This window comes from Parus major, chromosome 2 (genome assembly GCF_001522545.3).
Source record: "Parus major isolate Abel chromosome 2, Parus_major1.1, whole genome shotgun sequence".
In the NCBI taxonomy this organism is placed as follows: Eukaryota; Metazoa; Chordata; class Aves; order Passeriformes; family Paridae; genus Parus; species Parus major.
This window is the reverse complement of record NC_031769.1, coordinates 6,273,043-6,294,928: the sequence shown is the minus strand read 5'-3', so window position 1 is coordinate 6,294,928 and position 21,886 is coordinate 6,273,043. Positions and strand designations below refer to the sequence as shown.

The 21,886-nt window shown below is 37.1% G+C and overlaps 1 protein-coding gene across 10 annotated transcripts in view; it reads left to right on the top strand.

Moving 5' to 3' along the window:
• Positions 1 to 21,886, top strand: part of KMT2C (lysine methyltransferase 2C) — a 190,661-nt gene that overhangs the window by 76,494 nt on the left and 92,281 nt on the right. For all 10 annotated transcript variants that reach the window (XR_004500383.1, XM_015653364.2, XM_015653412.2 and 7 more), the window contains 2 exons: positions 846 to 985; positions 2,609 to 2,718. Coding sequence is in view for 9 of the 10 variants with exons in the window: in XM_015653364.2 (XP_015508850.1) it covers positions 846 to 985; positions 2,609 to 2,718 (250 nt within the window). In the remaining variant the exon portion in view is untranslated. The remainder of the gene's footprint in view (positions 1 to 845; positions 986 to 2,608; positions 2,719 to 21,886) is intronic.

The window sequence follows — 21,886 nt, the reverse complement described above, 5'->3', positions numbered from 1 at the left end:
AGTTTTCAGGAAAGCACAATTATCACAGGTTCCAGTGGTTACTGTATCTATTGACAAATGCATACAATTGAGTTATTAATAGCAGAGAATAATCAGGTTCAAAGAATCTTAATGGAAAATGCAGAACCACCTTTCCTACCAATTGTTGAGGCATCAGTGATCACGTCTCTTATCAGTAGGCCTAAATGCACACCCTTAGATGTCTAAGATACTCTTTAGCCTGCAGGAAATATAGAGTCATCGCTAATGTTTTTAAAATGCAGTAATCTGAGTTGTGTGAATTGTTTTCTGTTGAGATTAGAATTTGGGGAACAATTTAATAAGGTTATAAACTAGTACAATATAGTATCTTTATATCACTGCATTTTTCAATCTCCCTCCCCTTCCCTCCCCCCCTCCTTTTCCTCTGCCTCACCCCCACCTAACATCTGGTGGCATTGTATAAAGATGTTTATTTCCAAACAGATTTTGAAGTCCTGGTCTTTTTTCTACCTTCCCCCCACAGCTGTAGTATTTTCTATAAGCACCTCGCTTCTTAATGTTGTTACCTCATTCTCAATTCCAAGGGTTGGGCAAGTTTTAATATGTATAGAATCAAACTTAAAGAAGCGTGTGTGTCCTGAGGAATTGGAAGAGAGCAGGCTTGTTTACTGAACAGCAGCTTGAACTGGAAACTGTTACTGGGGAAAGTGTTGGGATAAAGTATGCACAAGACTTTAGTTCGTGTTAATTTATTTTTTATCATATTAGGAAAACATTTTATTCGCTGCGAGTTTGTTAGTATCTGGCTAGTTGAACAAAGAATGTGGTCACTTCTAAATTTGTTTTTCTGCTTCCTGATACAGATCTCGATCGAGTATAGCATCATGTACAAGTGTAAGCACCCAAACTGCTTCTGACGATCAGGTTGTCAAATTCTGGGATGAACTCAGTTTAGTTGGCTTACCAGATGACATTGATGTTCAAGCCTTATTTGAGCCAACAGGTAAGAGCCATTGTTACCTTTTTCTCCCTGTCCAGTAGCAGTACAGTAGCCACAGTGACATGAGTGAAATTTTCCAGCTGTTGTTTTTTTTGTGGCTGTGGTGTTTGTCCAGTCTTTGGTGGTGCTTTGGTACCTTTTGCCCATGTCAGATTGTGGTTTTTTAGTCTTCTCTCCAGAAAAGAGAATCCTCAGCTTTGTGTGGAAAATGTTTGTAATCTGCTGCAGAACTGGTGTTCAAGTAGTAATACCTTCAGTACCATGATTCTGTTTTGGGGAGAATAGGGAAAAGGAATGAGGCACAGCTTAATATAATTCTCAAAAATCTTAATCCTATGATGTTACCTGATCTCCTGCTGCAAATATTATTGGAAATAATGGGACAGAAGATTTAAAAGAGCAGCATCATTAGAGCAGTAGAGGCATAATGCATGTGCATGTTTCCAGAATATGCAGGTTTTCTGTCAGAAAAATGTCTGGTTTATCATCTGCTCTTTCATTTCAATTGAACTTCTCTATAATTAAGTTATTAATTACTTTTTCAGGAGGCATCTGTGTCCAAATGCTTTGATGCCAGTAGTCCATTCACATATTTTGCTCCAAAAAATAGAAATACATTTATGTAATAACAAAAATGCCAGTCTTTCATGAGTATGGAAACTTGTTTCAAGGTCTAATTAAAAGGAAAAAATTAAATCCAATGGTTTTGTTTAAATAGTTTTACTATAGTGTGTATAAATGGGTGGGCGAACATTTATCAATCTACATTTTTAAAGTTCCTATCATTTGTAAATAACTCTTCCCAAACCCTTACAGAGATTTTTTTTGGGATTGTTTTTTGTAGCTTGAATTATTAAGTTGGCTGATAACTAATTTCAAGAGCTAGTGTAAACCATCATTTCTAATTCCTGTATAAAGCAGTCAGAGAATTCCTTTGGAAGTATACATAATTTGCATTTTTTCCCCCAGAATTGAATTAGAAACTTCTTGTAAAAGTTACATTTTGAATTCTACAAATTCTGATTATGTTTTTTTGTTAGGTAGGTGCATCTCTAATACTGTGTTTGTTGTATTGATGCCGTTTTCTCAGTCATTTATATGAGTTTCTATTCATGCTATATTTGAGCTTTTAAACACTTTGTGTAGATTCCTAAAGCATCATATGAGCATGTTCAACATGAACACACAGATATCCAGTCCTTGGGAATCATAAATTAAAGAGTACAAACCTAGGGAAAGGTTATGTGCAGTGATATATGAGGTCAAATGGAACTTTTTGTGTCTGTGTGTGTCACACAAGCATTGAATGTAGAATCAAAGTCAAAGAATGCTGTGCACCCCAGTGCTATGATTACATGATCAGGCACCTGAAAACTATAAACAGATAAAAAAGGTATGTTGTATATAAAACAAAATAACAGTGTTTTTAGTGTCTGACAGTAACTGCAATATATTCAGTGTATGTTAATACGGGTTTTCAGTGCTGCAACAAGAAAAAGGAAAAGGGGGAGAAGAATTCTCTGTTTTTTCTGGCAAGTATTTACTGCCAGAACTGAGTTCTATACTTGGAGGAAGTGCTTGACAGAGCTGTCCAACCCTGGCCCTTTCTCTCTCTGCACACACCAGGTCACTGCTGGGCTCATCACCGCTGTGCGGAGTGGTCTGTGGGAGTCTGCCAGACTGAAGAGCAGGTATCGCTGAACGTGGACAAAGCTGTTGTCTCAGGGAGCACAGAAGTGAGTAAAAACACTTGAATGCTCAAGTCTGTAAGGAAACAGGGTGGGTAGGGTTCATAAAAAACCAAATGCAATACAAAAGACAAATGCAAGTGTGACTAAAAATATCCAGGTATGGATATCTGAGCTCCCATTTATAAGGATAATAAGGTTTCCTTGGGCAGATCCTTGTGCTAAAAACTTCTGTTGCAATTTATTAAAAAGTTTTCTGGAGTTACATGGAATATGTCATTAATTAGTTTTGAGGTAACTAGAATAGGTAGGAAGAACCAGACTGACCAAAACAAATTAGAAACAAAAGAAAAGTTGAATTTAATCAGTAAATACTCTGATAGAGTAAATATTTATTGTACCAATTTATATCCTGAAATGACATGACTCAAATATACTAAAATTTACTATTACTGAATTACTTTCATGCCAGTTTCAAAAAGCAGGTTAGTATAAAAAAGCTGGTGTTTGCTATGAAACTTAATTTGATACTCTAAATACTCATAGAAATACTTAATCTAATAATAAATACATTTTTAGATAAATATTTAATATTTTAAAGTGAAGTAATGCCTTTGGAAAAGTGAAGTACCTTTGAAAAAGATGAACTTGTTCTGGTGTCATATTTTGGTACCATTTTGAAATATTGGAAATGTATTTCACATTGGTTTTGCCACATGTACCTATATTTCTATGGTCATATTTAATAATACCCAAGAGGGATTTTTAATAATGGTATTATTTTTTATATTAACTCAGCCATGATATGAACAAATCTTTGTAATTTTTTTGTGGTTTTCCCATGGTTATGCTTAGGCCTTTTTTCACTTGAGTATTCTCACTTTACGTGCATTATAATAGAACAAAAAATTTGGCATAAGATACCAGTAGATGTTCTCCATCATTTTGACTAAAATGGTGCTTTACATCAGTCTTTCAATACAAGCCATAGAATACACCTTTCTTTGCATCTTCTTGTAGTCATATTAGGTAAATGCTTTTTTTTTGAATAATTTACTTAATTTCAGTGTTTTTGCTTTCAAAATAAGACTATTCAAAATGAGTGAACCTGACAGTATTAAGCTCAAGATGAGCTTGAAAACATTAAAACATTTTTGTGTGTGTGTGTATGTATTAAAAATGACAATAATACTCAAAATTGAATACTTTTTTTTAAAAGTCTCGCTGCTGAAAGGTTTTTGCCCCTTTGTTTTTGGCTTACAGTAATTTTGTGATCAACTCATTCCTGTCTAGTAATTTCTTCTAACTGAAGTCCTGGTTGAGCTGTTCAAATTTGTGTTTTGCTGTATTGAATTTCATCCTGTTTTTGTTATTTCAGTATCATTTCTTTCTGTCCAGTACCTTGCTCATCCCCTGTGCTCAGGGTGATGGTGCCTCACCTTTGTCATCAGTACCTTTTCAAGTTTTGCACAAATGTTTACAATGGAATTACTTAACTACAAACTTTTTGAAGAATGAACATCTCTGGTGTTGCAGTCTCTGTTTCGACCCCTTCTTTTCATGGTCTGCACTGAATCTTCCCTACTGATTTTTTCAAATTCTGCAAATAACATTAAGATCCCACGTTGCAGGTGTTTCATGGCAGTGCAGAGAGAGGAGTGTGAATAGAGTGCCATTCCGTGTATTTTCTATTCAGTCATTGCTGAAGCCATTGAGAAACTTTCTTCGTGTAGTCCAGCAGTCAGCCAGTGAAGAGTTGTCACAGTCTGCTCTCTGTGACCCTGGGACTGGTCTGGCAAAATAGAGGGACAGGAATGATGGATTTACCCGAAAAGCTTTAATGGTGGTAAAATAACAAACTGCAGAAACTGCAGGTTCTGGGGGCGAGCTCAAAACACCCGAGGGCGTGGTGAACATCACAATGTATAGGGGTACCGAGGGCAGGGGTCCAATCGCGACTGCAGACCAGGGACATGACCTATTATGGAATGACTCCATCAGCATCCCCCCAGCATCCACCCCCAAGGCCTCAGGTTTATTCCCTCCATGTCAGGAACCCGGTCCAAGGTATGGTCTAGCTCAGTTAATTCAGTTCCACAAATAATGATGCTGATTTGGTTATTCTCTTTTATCCTTCGTGTGGTATCCCCAGGGGGAGCTAAGTAAAGGCACAACTGTGATTGTAGAGGAATAGGTAGATGGAATTGGACTTCTTTATCCCACTATCACACCAGGGATTTCTTTGCTTTTTATGTTAGTTTAGTTTAGTTTTTGGAAAAATAAGGACCAACCTCTTTTGTAGTTCTCTGTTCCTTAATACAAAGAAGTGTAATGATTGCTCAGGGAGTTTATGTGGAACTGGCTTGGAGCCCAAGTAATCCTATGTTTGCTTGTGTCCAGGCTGTAGTGCTTGGTAATAATTTCTCCACTAATTTTTAACTTGTTACTAAGATTAAGAATGCAGAGAGAAGTATAGAGTCTTGGTTGTCTCGTGTGGTAGTGGAAAAGCTCATCTTTGTATGAGTTAATTCTAAAAAGTTTAGAATGAAAGGTAAATTAATTGAAAGTGTGTGTTGATGTTTGCAATATCTTGTGCTTCTTTTCATTTGGTCTTATTTCAGTGGGATGTTCCTGCATTTTAAAAGAAAAGTTCTCTTCACATGTTCTGAAATCTGTTGGCCATGCAAGTGCAGCTATGTGCTCAGAAAAATAGTTTAAATAAAACAAAGCTGTATGCTCTTTCCTCTGTTTGCCACCTAATTTGCTTTGGGTTTGTTGTTGTTTGCTTGGTAGGGGATTTCTGTCTTTTTGGAAGTCCTTTTGGCATGAGGAACTGGTTTGTGATGTGGTCTGCAGCACTGACATCTTTACTGGGAAAGTACATTTTCTTTTCCTTCTGTTCATGTAAAAATGCATATTTGAAGTGTAACCAGCTTTTGGTAATATAGTCCATTGGTTTAGATCTTTCAGTTTTTGGAGAATATGTTGGGCCTGTTGTTACCTTGAGGGACTCTAATTTGTAAGCTACATCCATGTTTCTCATTAGTTAGGCTGCCTATTGTTTGCAAATCTGCTTTAACTGGATATGACAGTGTTTCTTATTATTCTGTTTACCAGTTGAGATGTCCATTTGGCTTCACTGAACTTGTGATTGCATTAGTAAAGCTTGTGTGGACATACTTCACTGACCTGTTCCAAAATACATATTTTTATCCATTTTGATTTTCTTCTGGGCACTTGTTTGCTGAAGGTTTAAAACATGGCACTACAGAGATCTCAGAATCTGTGAATGCCTCACAAAATACCCTGCTTAGCGTGTCTTTCTTCTTCACTTCTTTTGATTTGCTCATTGAAGGCCTGGCAAAGGCACCTGAGCAGTTTGTTTCATGTATTTGTGTCTAGACAGAGGTGGATTCTTTGTCTTTCTTTCAAAGTCTGGGGTTTGTCATTCTTTACTATTCATGAGTGCACAAACCTGCATCTGTGAGGTGTTTGAAATCCTGTGTATCACATTGGTTTGTGGCAAGGGACAAAGAAAAGCTGGAATATACAGTCAGATCTGTGGTGGGCTGCCTCAGTTCATTTCATTGCTCGTCTTGCTTATCTCAGCAAGGGAGAACCACGGGTTTTCTCAGAACTGCTTTCTAAGTTTAGGAGGTCACAAGGAAGATCTTGGTGACAGACCTAGTGCCAGAGCTTTTCTCAGGATGACTCCTAAGAATTCACCTCATTATCCTGGTACAGTGTGTATGGTAGAGCTTCAACACCCCAATGTGGCCGTACCTTCCCCCACTGCTTTAATAGCATTTCATGGGGTTTGGGAGTAATTTTGTTTCAAGGTTTGAAAGAAAACAGCTCTTCAAAATATAAGTGGGGGAGTCAAAAGTTGAAGTCATTTGTTTGATCTGGAACTTAACTCAATTTTCTTACCATTCAGAAGTATTTTTCTCAGTATATAAGATTTGTAGTAAAGAAACTGTTGTTAGCTTCAGGAAGATAGGCTTTTATTGGTGCTTCTACAGCATCTTTGTGGAAGATGCAAAAACAATGTGAATTGCAGATTAATAAGATAAAGTAAGGAAAAGAATCTGATCAAACAGAAATTAGAGTTTTTTCCTTGAAAAAATATAATAGATGTGAACAAGTGGAGTTTACAGCTTTTTCTTGTATTTTTTGGTTTCAGTCTTATACTTTTGTAACTCTCCTGCTTTCTGATATTTGGAAATGTGAACTTACATTATCATGTAAAATGTAGAGGCCTTTAAGTCTTGCATTTCTTCAGCTTTTAACAACACTGGTTTCTGAAATAGTGATTCCTGAAATATTTTCAGGTATTTTTAAATAGTACTTTATGATATTCATTTTGCATGTATTGAGTTGGTTGCTGTTTGTCTGCAGTCAGCTGAGGAAAAATAGAAGTTTGCCAGTTGCCTGCCTTAAATTGTCTAGCCATAGCTACTGTGTATTCTGCAGAGTCCCAGATGAGGTGGACTGCTGTTTTTCCCCCAGTGTGTAAATAGCTCAGTAAAGAAAGTGATTTTAAGGAAGTAGATAATGTGTTTAAAATACTTTTGAACAAACTGGGCACAGGAAAGGATAGCAAGGGTAACTTTCCCAGCCAGCTTTCTCTTCTGATAAGATGTAGGAAGCAGTTTCCAGACATGGTCAAGGACACGAAAGTCAAAGAAATCAGTGTTGGTGGAAACCAAGAAAGAGGTTCCTATCTGCTTGAAGACTGAATAGGAGAAACATGATAGTAATGAAATGTCTGTTTTAAATTTTTTGCCCAAGACTTGATTCTAGCGTGAATCCTAGCCTACCAGGGTAGAACAGAGAGAAATAAGGTGATGGTAAAGATGGGGAACACGATTGTACATCTTCTAAAACTGTCCATATTTTGAATGTATCTTCACTCCTTGAAGAATTGATCTCAGTGCTCTTCTCATCTTGTTGAAAATTGTCCTTGTTTTTTGTGGTGTGTTTTATTTGTGCTACTTCAAGTTGAAAACCAGTTTGGCTAAAATGATACTTCCTTTTGTTGTTCCTTGTGTGTAAAAGTGAGCATCAACATCCTAATGTATTGCTAACTTCATACACTGGGGAGGATTGTGCCCATTTAACCACAGCGATTTTTCATTTAGTTTTACTCTTTGTTGAGAAAAACTGTGTGAGAGATGGCTTAGATGACAGAATCCTGAATGTAGGGATTGTGTTGGCTTTGTGTGTGTCCCAACCTGAACAGAGCATGGAGTCATGTGGGGTTTTTCTAGATGGAGTGGAGGATTTGCAGTTCTTTGATGCTTTAAAAGTTCCCTACCTCCTTTTTCATTATTGGGGGAATGACTAATTCTTAAATCCAGAGAAAAATGCATTAAGAGAATGTAATATATCTTAATTTATACCATTTCTAGGCAGTGTCCTCTGCATTTTTCCATTTTCAAGATTGAGCTTTGTAGCAAGAAACTAAATGAGCACCTCTGGTATTCAAGCCTTGAGTTTTTTATGGTGCTTTTGCACACAGCAGGCACTTGGCTTCTCCTCATCTCCCTTCACTACAGCTTGGGAGGGACTACCTGGCTGCTGGGAGTGGCTTCTGATTTTATCTTATCGAGTTTTTTTTCCTGTAATTGCTTTTGTCCTGAAACTGAGGAAGTACTGCAGGAAGTTTTCTTCCAAAATAACATCTACTTTTTTTAATGGGTTTCTATCTCTTAGAGAACTCCAGTGCAGAAAGTGCTAGAGAAAGAGACTGGAGAAATAGTGACATATGTCTTACCAAGAGGACACTGGCATGTGCTTTAGGTCAGTTTGGTAGTTTCATTCAGTTCCTGGCATGTTTCAGACATACTGTAACAGTTCAGCAGTAGGGGCCATAGTCTATTGAAGTTTTCCATGAATTACCTTGTTATTTGGAGTTTCTCTAGAGATCTGTAGCCATTTCCCTGCTGATGAGGATAATCATTGTTTTTAAAGGACCTTACTGACTGAGGGTACAACTTCAGGGATAGTTTAACACTGTAAATTATGTTCTATGATTTACTCTTTTCCATAATGGTTTGGATTTTGGTTAGCTAAAGCCAGATCCTTGTTGTCTTGAAGAATGTGAATTGTTCTTAGAGCTTGCAAATGGGATCAGAAAGTCTATGTCAATTATTTTATAGCTGTATTTCCCAAGTTCTGGAAAGTAGCTGAGGTATCTTAAAATTGTCATAGTTGGCTCTGATTTACATGGGTAACTCTTCTGGAACACCTTTGTATACCATAAATGATGTCAGTACAGCTTTGGCAAATCTGTTCAGGTTACAGAGCTGCCATGGGACCTCTGTGTGTTCAGATTTTTTGCAGGTCCAGCAGCTTGGGAGCAGATATATGGTGCTCAGTAGGATCTACAAATGCATTCTCATTAGTATTGTCAAGTGAACAGTAATTAAAGTATTCTTTCATTTGAACCAAAATAAACTTTACCATAACAAGAGTATTGCTCATTTGAGGTTGCAGAATCACAGAATGATTTGGGTTGGAAGGGACATTAAAGATCATCCAGTTCCAGCTCCCCTGCCAAGGAACACCTTCCAGCCAGGTTGCTCAAAGCTCCACATAGTGGGAAGACAGGGGGGAATGGCTTCAAACAGAGAGGAGGTTTAGCCTGGATTTGGAGTGGAAGCAGTTCTTCCCTGTGAGGGGGGTAAGGATTGGAACAGGTTGCCCAGAGAAGCTGTGGCTGCCCCATCCCTGGAAGTGTTAGATGGAGCCTTTGACCAGGATCCAGCCTGGTCTGCTGGAAGGTGTCCCTGCACATGGCAGGGGGTTGGAACTGGATGATCTTTAATGTCCCTTCTAACCCAAACCATTCTTTGACTCTGTGATACTATTTTTTCTTCCACGGTGAAACATAGAACAGAAAAATGTAAATTACAGTTCTGACAGAAGAGTTTTGTTACCTATCAAAACACAGCACCTTTGAAGCTACAGACTTAAGGACTCAGCTTTCAAAACACAGTTTCCGCTTCTCCAGTTGTGTGAGAGAGACCTAGACCACATTTTCTAGAACAAAATAAAATACATTTTTCTAAATCCCTGTTGGTATTTAAGACAATGAAGTATTAGTTAAAACTGAGTAAATGTGAATTAAGAGCTTTGAGATTCTCTTCTTCTGGTACATTTTTTGTAATTATTTGGCACCTAAATTGTGGATACCTTGGGATATAATTAGACTCCACACTTGTATGTGAATCTTCAGTGGTATATTTAAAAAGTTTGTAAGGATTACGATAAACCAGACTGGTCTGTCTGAATAGTTATGGTCATAAAGTGAGAGGCAGTAACACATGGGAAATATGTGGCTAAAGTAAAGGCTAAACAATTCTGATGATTGAAGGGGTCTGGAAATTATTTTCATTTTGAATTTTCCATTTATTGAGAAAAAACCCTTATTTATTTTCCTAGTCTTCTTGAGGTAATTGTTCACCTGTAAATACTTTGATACTTGGGTAGGTTTGGGTACATGGCTGAGGGACTGGTTGTTAGTAAGGGTTAATTTTTGCAATGTAATTGAGGTTTATTGAGTGAAGAGCTTTTTCTTTCCCGCTACCATTTGTTAGATGGATTGATACTTCAGGTTTATACAATGTGGTGTGAGATCTGTGAGATACTCTGTTATCATTAAGTTACTTTACAAGTCAGCCAGCCAGTGAAAAAAAATAAAGGCATAAAAAGATACAGTATTAAACTGAAAACATTTAATTAAAATTTTGTTTCTAAAATAATCTGAGGAATATGAGGCTTTTTCCCTAGCCAAAGTTTAATTTAAAATAAATACAGAATTTTAATGTAATTTTCCCATAATTAAACATTTTTATTATTAACATTCCAGTAAAGCCACTACTATTCTTCAGCCTGTTAAGGTCTTTGGGATTTTTACAAGTGGAAAAGTTTATTAGGATTATGAAGAAATACTTATTTCAAGACTCTATGACACATTTCCAATTTAGCACTTTTTAAAGTCAGCATCTCAAGAAACAAAAGATGTTCCTTTTTTAAAAAAACAAAACACTGATCTGTTTATGTGCTAATGTACAGTAGAGTATATATATACCAAATATCAGCAAAGTGTTTGATTTAGAGCTTTTTCTGGGTACTTGTTTATGGAGTTTGATTCTTACCAAGTGCAGATACTTAAATGTCACTTTCCAGTCTCTGTAGTAGTTCCTTGTTTGATAACCTGTTATCAGTGTGATTCTGACCTGTTGCCTGGGAAAAGGAGCACATGGTCATGTGAAACATATCTAGCTATCATTTTTTTTATATTGTCTTCATCATGTTTATTGTACTTACAAGAGGAAGGCAGGCTTTAATTTGTGAATCGCAGTTCAGAGAAGAATTTGCCTTCTCAGATGAAGCAGAACAAAAGACGCACATTCTTAAACAAGTTTTCTTCTGAGATTTTTCTTTTGATGTGCTTTGTCACAAACCTGCTGTGAAATAACATATATGTTTATATTCCTACCTATTTGTTTCCAAGTATATGAAAAAAAAATTCTGTGAATTTGTGTGCTGATCAAGTGGTACTGTCACTGCACATTGGAACTCGGTGCTTAGCGTAGAACTGTGTCTTGTTCCTTATTTGGGCCATAAGAACCAAGTTCTAGAACTTCCCTTGCCAGGGACAATGACCAGTGGATGGAGTGTAGTAGATATGTTTTAGGTTTGAGTAATAACCTTTTTTTCACAGTGAGACAGAACTTTTCCTAAACTGTCACTTCTTTCCAGCACACAGATGCAGTTTGTCTTACTGCCATTGCTCTGTGTCCCCTAGAGTTTTGCATGTCTGAACAGAAGCACCGTCTCATTTCTGGCAGGTGAATCTACCTAAATGATCTTTCCCAATATAACTGCGTTTGTGGAATACAGCAGCAAACGAGAGAGAAAAGTACTTGGGTTACTTAGGCAGCACTAAGTGTCTTTCCTTAACATGGTTCATGTGGCTTCATCTGAAGGGGGAAGTGTTTGATATTTCAGCCTGATCACTGTTTTTGCTCCCAGGGCCGTGGTGCTGGTGGGTTCCTGCTCTGGAGCCAGGAGGAGGTTCCAGGGAGCTCGCCCTGGGAGCGCTCCCATGACACTCAAGTGGGAAAGCACAGTCAGCCTTAGAATTTTCAGTATGAGTTTTTTTTCAAGGTGAATGCTTTGAAAAATGCACCTTACTTGAACTCTAGATGTAGGATAGGTGGGTACCAGAATTAGGAGAGAGATCATTTCTGAGGGGGCTTTGATGCTGAGTAGGTGATAAGGCACTGAGGGCAGGCTGAGGTGTAGGAACCAGACAAAATGGACTGGGGGCACAGAAAGAGACTGAGAAACAGCAACAGCCCAGGAATGAAAGCCAAAGAGCCTTGCTGAGAAACATGAAAGGGCCTGTGTTCCTGGAGGAATTTCCAGTGCAGGTTTTCTTTATTCGCTAACAGTTTACTGAAAGCTCTGAAGTGAAATTGTGCAGTGTATGTTCCAAACTGCTGAAGTGTGTTTCACAAAGACCTTTTCTTCCTTTTGCATGACTTGAGTAGAAAACTTTTTTTCATAATATGTCAAAAGAAATCGTCTTTTTTCCCCTCTCCCCACTTCCCTTGGTGTATTTCATAAATGTTACTCTGAGCATTAATGCAATGACATAGTAGCTCACTTACAATCCATTGCAGGGTTTTATAGTCTGGGGTGAGGGTTATGTGTTAAAACCAGAGAGAGCCTGATCTCTGAAGAGCAAAGAAAACCCACTAAAGGAAAATCACACTGCCTCTCCAGTCAAGAATGTACCTTCTTCCTTGGTAATGTGTCATTTTGCTGGTGGGACTGACCCATTTTGGGGCTTTGCTGTGGAAAATGAGAACGCAGATACTTGGGCTCTCCTTTTCTCCTGTCCTTCTGTGCTCAGCAACAATGATAAAGTCCTCCAATGTCTACAAAAGAGAGAAAATGTCAGTGGAATACCCCCAAACTCTGAATGTGGAACAAGGAAATAAAATCTAATTTTAAAATGCATGGAAATATTAACAAATTTATTTAAATTATTATGCCATTAATATTTTCAGTAAATAAGAAAACTGGAGCTCTGTATATATTTAAAAAATCAGGAAACCATATCCATCTCTTAACCAACATGCCAGCAGTAAGTTTATAAAAATCTACACATGGAAGTGTGGAAGTACCACCAATCTCCTCACTTTTGTAGGTGTTTTAATGCAGCCCTTGTTTTCCAGCCCTATTACCACCTCACTCATGGTTGCTTCTGATTTAAATATTTTATATTCGGTCTTTTCTGTAGCTAATCTGGGGTTTTTTATTGTTGGTGCTCAAGGGTCTAATTTTGCCTTTTGTGTGATGGTTATACTTATGAAAAAAGACTAATCAGTCTTTTGGAGTTAATACTGCTTAGTTTCAGTCAAGGACAAGTCCTCATTATACTTTGAGCATTATAGAAATAAAAAGGTCTCTTCAGCAGCTTTTTCCTTAATATATAGCACAGGAATAAAAGGAAAAAATATCTCAGTGGGACTAGTAGGTGTATTTGCTCAGCTGTAGCATTGTTTGCTTAGTGTTACACAACTGACTCTAATCTAGGTTTCACAGCAGTTTTCCTTTTATATAGTATTTTATTTAAGCATGTCTGTTAAATTTATCATGAATGTGAGTCACATGGGTTTTTTTTGAATGAGAGCTTTACAGTCCAGACTCTTTAGTGAAATTAGAAATATAAAGGGATTCTGATTATTCCAGTCAAAAAAGTCTGAGGTTTTTTTCCTGATTAATATGAATAATATTGTGGATTTTCATTTGGGGTTTTCACCCATCCTCAAAAAAATCTTACAAACATTCTTTCAAACTTAGGAGTACTCATATTAGTCTATTGGCATCAGTTTGCTTTTAAGCAGTAGCCTAAAAGCTACTTCTGAGATTGGTGTACTCAGCAGCTCGCAAAATCAAACCATTAGCAAAAAATACTTTTGAACTCCCTGAAGATTTTGTTATTGACTTCCATTAGTCTAAGTTCTGTCCCAGAGTTGCAGATTGAGCATAAATATTGCAGACATCAGTATGAAGTAGTGCCATTAATGCAGGTGTCGTTGAGTGTTTTTTTAATAACATGGAGCAAATCAGGCATGAGAGAGGCATCTTAGGAATCTTCACAAATGTGGAGCAACTGCCCTTCCTGTGCAAGTGCATCACCTTAGTGGGAAATACAGACATTACTTGCATTAAAGTTATTTTTCCTCATAGGCTGCTATTGATAGTAATTTATTTATGTGAAAGAACTAATACTGTTTATTTTCATGTATATAGTTATCTTCCCCATTCTGCAGATCTGACCTGGAAATAAAAAGTAGGGAGACAATAGTAAGTCTGCTGCCAGTAATGAATGTGTAGGTGTTCCATGAGTCATAGTCATGATTAATTATAAGAATCCTATTAAATAATATTAATTGAAGAACTGGTGAAGTGGCATGTTCTCAAAGCAGCACTTCACATAAGTTTTTTTTTACTAGTGTGTTTTCAGTGATACTGTTTCCCACAAAGATGTCACTTTCCTCTTCAGTACATCAGGGAGGGAAAGTAGCTGTTAGGAAATAAATAAATATTTATTTCCTGAAGCATCTAACTTGGGTAAAACAACTTGATACACTATATTGCAGTGTCATGGTATCACTTCAGATACATGTATTCAAGCTGCAGTGTAGACACATTTTAGTTAATAAAACTACAAGTGCTTCCATATCTAGCCTTTCCCTTTGCAGTTTTTAATTTATACTAGATTTCCTTTCCGTTCAAAAAAATTTTACCTACTCTCCTTCAGTATGAAATTGCTTTGCAAGTAAGTGGGAAGAATGTCAGAATCTACAGAATAAGTAGTGAATCTGAATCTATATACCAAATCCAAGCAAATACTGAGGGTTTTTTCCTTTCAATTACTGCAGGTTGTTACAGAGTATTAGGTGGTGTTTGTGTGGTATTTCCTGGGAGATGTATTGACAAATCATAAACCTTTAAAAGCAAATAGAGGATTTCTGGAGAAATGACTCAAGAAGATGTTTCAGTTATTATTATTATTCTTTGAGCTTTGTGAGGGAAATGCTAATTTTTCAAAATGTAAATGGATTTGATACGTTCAATAAGAAAGAGTCTCAGTTTTCTCAAATGTCATACCAGGTGAGTTTTTTTAATGAGAGAAACTTGAAATAGATGGCAGATCATTGGGAAGACTGTTACCATTACGCATCCATCACATCAGAATGTGCCTTGGGCACTTCCAGAATGTTTGCTTCCTGTCAGAAATAAAATACTGTGATGGATAAATCCCCCAGTAAAGGTCGGCCTTGGCAGCAATGCTCACTCGTCTGAGAAACTGAAAGGTCAGGATGCTCAGGATTCTGCTAGGACTGGAAGCTGAGCATCTCACTAACGTGTGGTTGTACTTCCACTCCTCATTTTATGTGAGCTTGTTCTGTGTGGTGCTTCTGGAAGTTCCTTTCTGTAAGTGAGTGCTCTGTTACAGTCTTAGGCACTAGTTGAGTGTTTTTCAGCCTTTTCTGAACTCCTTTCATTGAAATAAATCAATTTTGTGGTAAACCATCTCTTGCCTTATGGGTGTTTTAAGTAAAATACTCATCCGAGTACTGTGACAGAATTGTTATCTTAATGTTGTCACAGCATTAGGGTATCAGCTGATGCTGGGATTTCTGTGCCATCAGATAAAATTAGTTTTAGAAAACAGTGCAATCATCTTGATTGTTTTAACCATCTGATCAGCTCTCTAATACTACTGGACTTGCTCACATGAATTAGCTGAGCAGCCTGTGTCTCTTGAGGAGTTTATTTGTAGATGATGATGATGATGATTAAGCCCAGGAACCTCAGTGAAGTGGACTCTCCACTGTGTCAGTGTGGGGACAGTCTGTGTTTAGGGCTTGTGACCTTACAGCCTGGTCTGTGTGGAAAATGCTCTGTCCAGAGCATAACACAGAGTCCACAGTAGAACTCTCAGAATTTCAAACTGGCTCCTGCTCTCTCTGCAAGCACCACATCTTTTGTTGACCCAAATTGTTTCCCTTTCACTAGCTCTGATGTATTATTCATGTTATTTCAATGTGGTGTTACTTTTGATAAAGGAATGGGATCTCCCCATTTGACTGTAAACATGGTGAGAAAAAGCTTTTAGGACATTATTCCAGCCCTAGTTTAGCTGTAACCAGCTGAAATGTAAATATCAAAACCTCATTGTCCTGTCATTAGAGATTAAGGAAAAGCATTATGAAGAGGTAGGACTGTGCTTGGTTTGACTTTGTGCCACAAATGAAACAGAAGCTTAATTTAATTGTTTGTACCTTTACACATAACAATGTTAAAAAACACACAGAATCTCTTAGTGGAGAAAAATGGGTTTAATGTTAAAGAGACCAAGTAGGAATTGGTGCTGGAACAGAAGAAAATAAGTACATTTACTAAGGGAATCTGTGACATATAAAGCATAATACTAATCTCTGGCAGCTCTTTTCCATTTGATGGCACTAACATTGCTATAATTAAGAGCAATGGAATTATTTAGAGGAAAACTGTGTTACAAACCATTCCTTTTTTAATTGAACAGCTGTAATTTCTACCAATGGAGCAAACTATATTATAAGAAAATGATTATTAGTTTAAAATGCAAAGTTAAATGAATGCAAAATTAACAAACAGATGGTGAAGAATTATTGTGCTTTATTTTACTCCTGGGTAAAAGGGCTCATGCAGGATTGTAAAAATGTCATCACACTTCGTAAACCTGAAAGCAAACAGAATTTGCAGTTGTGCACATCTGTTTTGGGACACTGCTAGAGGGTTAGAAGAATCAATGTTGTTTTCAAATAAGGGTATTCATCAAAAGGATATCATTTACTTAACAGTTATGGTTTCTGCTAAGCATCAGACTTAATGTTCTGTGGAATTCATTACAAAATTTGGCAGCTTTTTTCCTCACAAGCTACTGAGGCAGCATTCTGCAAAACCGAAACAAGCAGCCGTTCTTACTCTCACCTCCCTGACGCTCAGAACAACAGCTGAATAACCTGCTTCAATGCTTGACCAGTAATTTTGGGTTTTTAAATTCGACATCAAGATGTTGCACTTCACAATGCTTGCCCGAGGAATACCAGTGAAGGCACAAGATGGAAAGACATGAGGCTTATTTATTTATGTCAGTGGCTAGTGAGTTAAAGAATTATATAGTGTTTGGGAATACCATGTCTTGGGTGAAGCAGTGGGACAAATACATGTAAGTGACTAATTTAGTCAAATTGAAAAAAAAGCTAAAAGCCCCAGCCAGATAAAACATGTCAAGTTTTTTATTAGGAAAGAAATTATATTAATGTTCAAGCTGGTAGTTTCAATGTATGCCACCTAATTGCTTTGTTTGAGCTCCATTTACAAAAATTAGTGAACTGAAGATGTAGGATTTTGTTTACGATGACTTTGTGCCATTTGGAGAGTGCAATTTAGGAACAGCCAAGGAAATAGGAATTATGAACAATAAGGTACTGATTGCAGTCAGTGGGGAAGGAATACTAAGGAGGTCCTCACTAATGAGGAAGGTATTAAAGGCAGGAAATTCTTGCTTTTTTTTTATGTCTCTACATAATCCAGAGTTTTTTGTCACTCCATCCCTTCTATTACCTTGTAAATTTTATGTGTCATTTGGTATATATAGTGACTTTGGATGATGTTAACTTTCTGTTAAATCAGGGTAATGTATCTACAAAATCTTTCTTAAAAGAGTGCATTATTAAAGGCAATGAAATGAAAACACAAAGCAAGGCCATTTCAGAAGACAGGTTGTCTGCACACAATTAACATCCTTTGCACACAGTTAGTGTCCTTTGCACACAATTAATTTTTTTTGTGCCTAGGCCTTGATTATGCATCTTTAATTGTATGGTCACATGCAGAACAGTTTGTCCCTATTCAGTCCATAGGATGGACATTGCTGTCTTAGTATAAACCTCTTAAATATTCAATTTTTTCATTATTGTTTAGTGTGTAGGTATGTAGACTAGGCAGACACTGCTGAAAAGAAGGAATTCCTCATTTCTGTATGATGTTTTCTATAATATTTTTACTGTAATGAACATGTGAATAGCTTGTCTATAAATTTCCTTAAATAGGCATATTTTTATATGGCCTTGTTGTGTATCTTAGGCTAAATTTTCCCCCAGAGAAGCTGAATTTATTTATATCTTCTAATTTTGATGGCAAATTGAAAGAGTTTCAGAAATACTCAGACTATGTTAAAAAGGTTGCACTGATACTTCCTTCACTCGGTTGCGGTTGTGAGTGCACAATCTATGTAGAAATTAAGGCTGAATTTTTACAGGTCAGAGAAAACTCCAGGCTTTTAACAGTAAGATTAAGAACTAGGGAGAAAAAAAAAAAAAGGAAAAATTTATATAGTGCCCTGCCTAGTATCATCAAGGAGCTTCATGGAAGAAATGAAACTACACCTCCTTTGCAGGCCATTGTTCAGTTGCTATAACTTAAGGGCTTTTATTCTTCTACAAGCCATCCACAACCTTTTCCAATGTTTCCTTTTTTCACCTCTGTAAATTAAGCACAGTCTCACAGGTAACAGGTTTGTTTAATGCAGTGACTCCTCTTAAAAGATCTATTTTATACACAAAATCCACATTTGATCTGTAATCCTCCTTGTGTTTTAATGCACTCACATATGTACATGTGTGCGTGTGTGCTCATTCCTTGATCTGTGTCTCCATGTCTGTGTTGCTTTGTGTTTGTTTGCCTGTATCACTTCCTTTTGTCAGGGAGAAAAGGGAAAAGGCAGACCTCCCAAACTGTGGGCTTAAAGCCTTTGTGCCTACATAAGAGTGCTGCTATTTGAGCTGGCTGGGTGATAGTGATACAGTACTAGGTTCCAGAGTACAGTGTACTTTTCCTTCTTGCAATCTTCATCCAATTTCAGTTGCCTCAGACTTATGACTTTTTGTTCCTGTTGATATTTTTAGCCATTTCCACTCTTCATCTCTCCATAACATTTATCATCCTTTTGTCTAGGTTCTTTCTTAGATCTGTCCTATCACCATTTCCTGTGTCTTAGCACCCAAGTGCCCTTAGGTCTTTATCCAATTTGAGTGCTTAGGTTTGATTAACCTGCCCCTCCTCAGCTTCCATCTCCTTCCCTGGTTTCTCCTCCCAGTTTCATCAGATTGATTTGCACATAGTGAATCCCTTTTGTCTCTTTGCTCCTTACTTGTCCATTTGCCTGTGTACTGGATACTCTCAAGTGACAGTAGTATCAGGATCCTTCGGGATGTCTGCTTTCCATGCCTCAGTGGCCTTTTGTGCTTAGGCTTAGAGTATTTTTTATTACAGACTTTTGTCCCTCTTATCCTTGTCAGACTGAAGGAATCTTTGCAGGAGGTATACGATGTCCAGTGAGTGATAGAAATTGGAGAGGATCGGTCATAATCAACAAGAGTAGTTTTTTTTGTGATTTTTCACAGACAAATTTTTGGAAGTGTTTTACATGAAAAAAAAAAAAAAAAGATAATTTTCTCAGGCTCGGTCACATCTGGATAGGTCTTTAGGGAATGGGCAGAAGTTGCATTCCTCACACTAAAACTTAGGACAAATTGCAAGTCCCATGAATGAAGTTGCTTTTAAGATGAACAAAATGTTTTTGTTAATGACTTTTCTGTTCTCAGAAATGGCTGGAAAGTTTTGTCTAAGTGTTCCAAAAATACGTAAGAGAATTTAGAGATGTGTTATGAAAAGTTTAGCCCTACTTCTTATTGTTCAGAAAACTTGTAAAAATAGAAGAGGATTTATATGAAAGTATTTTTAAGCAGTCTCCATTAACATCCCTTCTTTGATAGTGCTATGCTGACAAAAAACTTTGGTGTGAACTTGGCTGTGGTACCAGTAGAGAAATTGTGTTCTTGTTGTAGGACAGCTCAAGACTGTCATCTAAATTTTGACCTCCCTGTGAGCTGTGTTCCAATTCCAGCTGCAGGCAGTGGAGATCTGGCCAGTACTGTAGCCTGAAAATGGACACCCACTGTTTGATGGGAATTGCCTGAAGTAAATTCCATAACTGAAGTAAATTCCATGAACTGAATTGCCATGAAGTAAATTCCATAAGATGACTTAGCCTTATTAAGTATAATGAAGTTAGGATGTCCTCATCAAGCCGTGTGTCATTTGGAAGCACAATGTGACTGTGTTTTTCCTTTTACTTGAAATGCCTTTATAAATGTACTTATGACATAACCTGTAGAATGCTTGAGCTAGCCAGAATCCATGTATATTATTTAGGAGTGTAGGAGCTGTGCTGGATTCAAGAGAGAGTTGACTTTATCCCAGTATGTTCTGCAATGACCAGTAACAGATGCCTAGAGATGATCATTAAACAACAAGCATGTAGCAATGTTTCCCTCAGTTATTTTTTCTCAAGCCTCCAACAATTTGTGGCTCAGCCCGTGCTCTGCCAACACAAAGAAATGTCTACACACACTTCTTGAGACCTTCCGAGCATGAATCAAATGGAACTGGCACAATAGTCTGTTTTCTGAGCCTGCCAAAAAGCAGCCTCAAACCAAAGCTGATGATTTCTGTTCTTGCCTTGTTTGTCCTGGAGTTGCTGATGCTGAAGCCTAATAACCACAGTTTAAATTACATTAAACATTATTGACCTTCTTGTTGTTGACAGTCTAACTAAACAACAGGCTCGTGCTTGCTCTTCTGCCATGGTGGATATTAGATGGGAATTAAGGCAGTAACTGGTTGTTAGCTGTGGAAAAGCTTAGCCTCACTCAAAACATTTACATTATTCTAAATCTTGCAGAAAGCGAGGAGGTGAATAAAAAAAAACCCCTTTTTCCTCAAGAAAGTGTGAAAAAAGTAGCAAAGGCAGAGTGTGTGAGGGAAATCATATGCATTCAGTTATTCCACTAGCTTATGTAATGATGAGGAGAACACAGCTCTAAGGCACCCAAACCCTTCTGTGGAGCTTCTGAATAAACAGGATTTGGGAACATTTCAGGTTACATGAGGAAGAATTTGTGTGCCATAAAGTTTGTATGTTTTCCTCTACCTATTTCAGGTTTCAAATAAAAAAATGGTATCTTACTTAGCAAACTTGATTCTTGCAAGTTTTTAACCTATTCACCACTATTACAAAAACCACCCCTCCAAAACTTGAATGCTTTTTTTCTCTGAATTCTTAAATGCCTTAATATCAACACAATTTATTTAATGTACTTTTTAATGAAGGTGAAAAAGAGACAGCTGGTAGGAATGAGAAACAACGTAGTGACTTGTGGAGAGTGTTAAATTTCCACACTCCTGCTTTCTACCTTGATTACATGTGTTGAGTCACTGTGTTACGATGTGAGGAAGAAGAATAACTGATCTCTGATTGACTTGCTTCTTATGAATTGAAGTAATTTCCAAATTTGTGACATGATTCATATAGAATTAAAAAGCTGGAAGGTAATTTCCAGTACTCTAGGAAAGGTGTTCTGTTTAGTACTTCTAATCAGCAGTTCAGTTGAAAGCCATTAATTGTTTTTATGCTGCCATCTTACTGCATTGTGCTCTTTAGTACTTTATGGTACTTAAACCAGTGTTATTTGACATGAGAGGTGCTAATGGTCATTAGTGTCTGCAAGCAATATAAAGCTTTTTCTAGATGATGGAGTAACCAATGAAGATTATCAGAACTAGCAGAGAACTTCATTAATCACTGTTCATACAAAAATTTCTTCATGCCCTTGTTAATGATATGTTGTTAAGGTCCACTTCTCTTCAGTCACAGGTTTGTGTGACAGCATTTCCCAATAGCTAAACTGTCTGAAATTTGTTCTTACAGGTAATACATTAAATTATTAATGTTTAACCAAGGACAGATGGCTTGTGTGTATTTCTGGTGCACTGTCATAAAATCAAGATTTCATATTGTTCTCATAGGTTTTGTCACCTGATCTTTTTTTTTTAAAAAAAGACCATGATCAGTGAAATTTTTTTTATTTTATTTAAGAACATTTTGCAATTCACAGTACTAACATTTAGGTTTAGGACACTAACCAAGTTCAATGTACTTACTCAAAGACTGTATTTTAGCCTTTCTTTAACATCTGCCTTCTAAAGGTTGTTACTTGTCCAGTTGCTGAGACAGTAA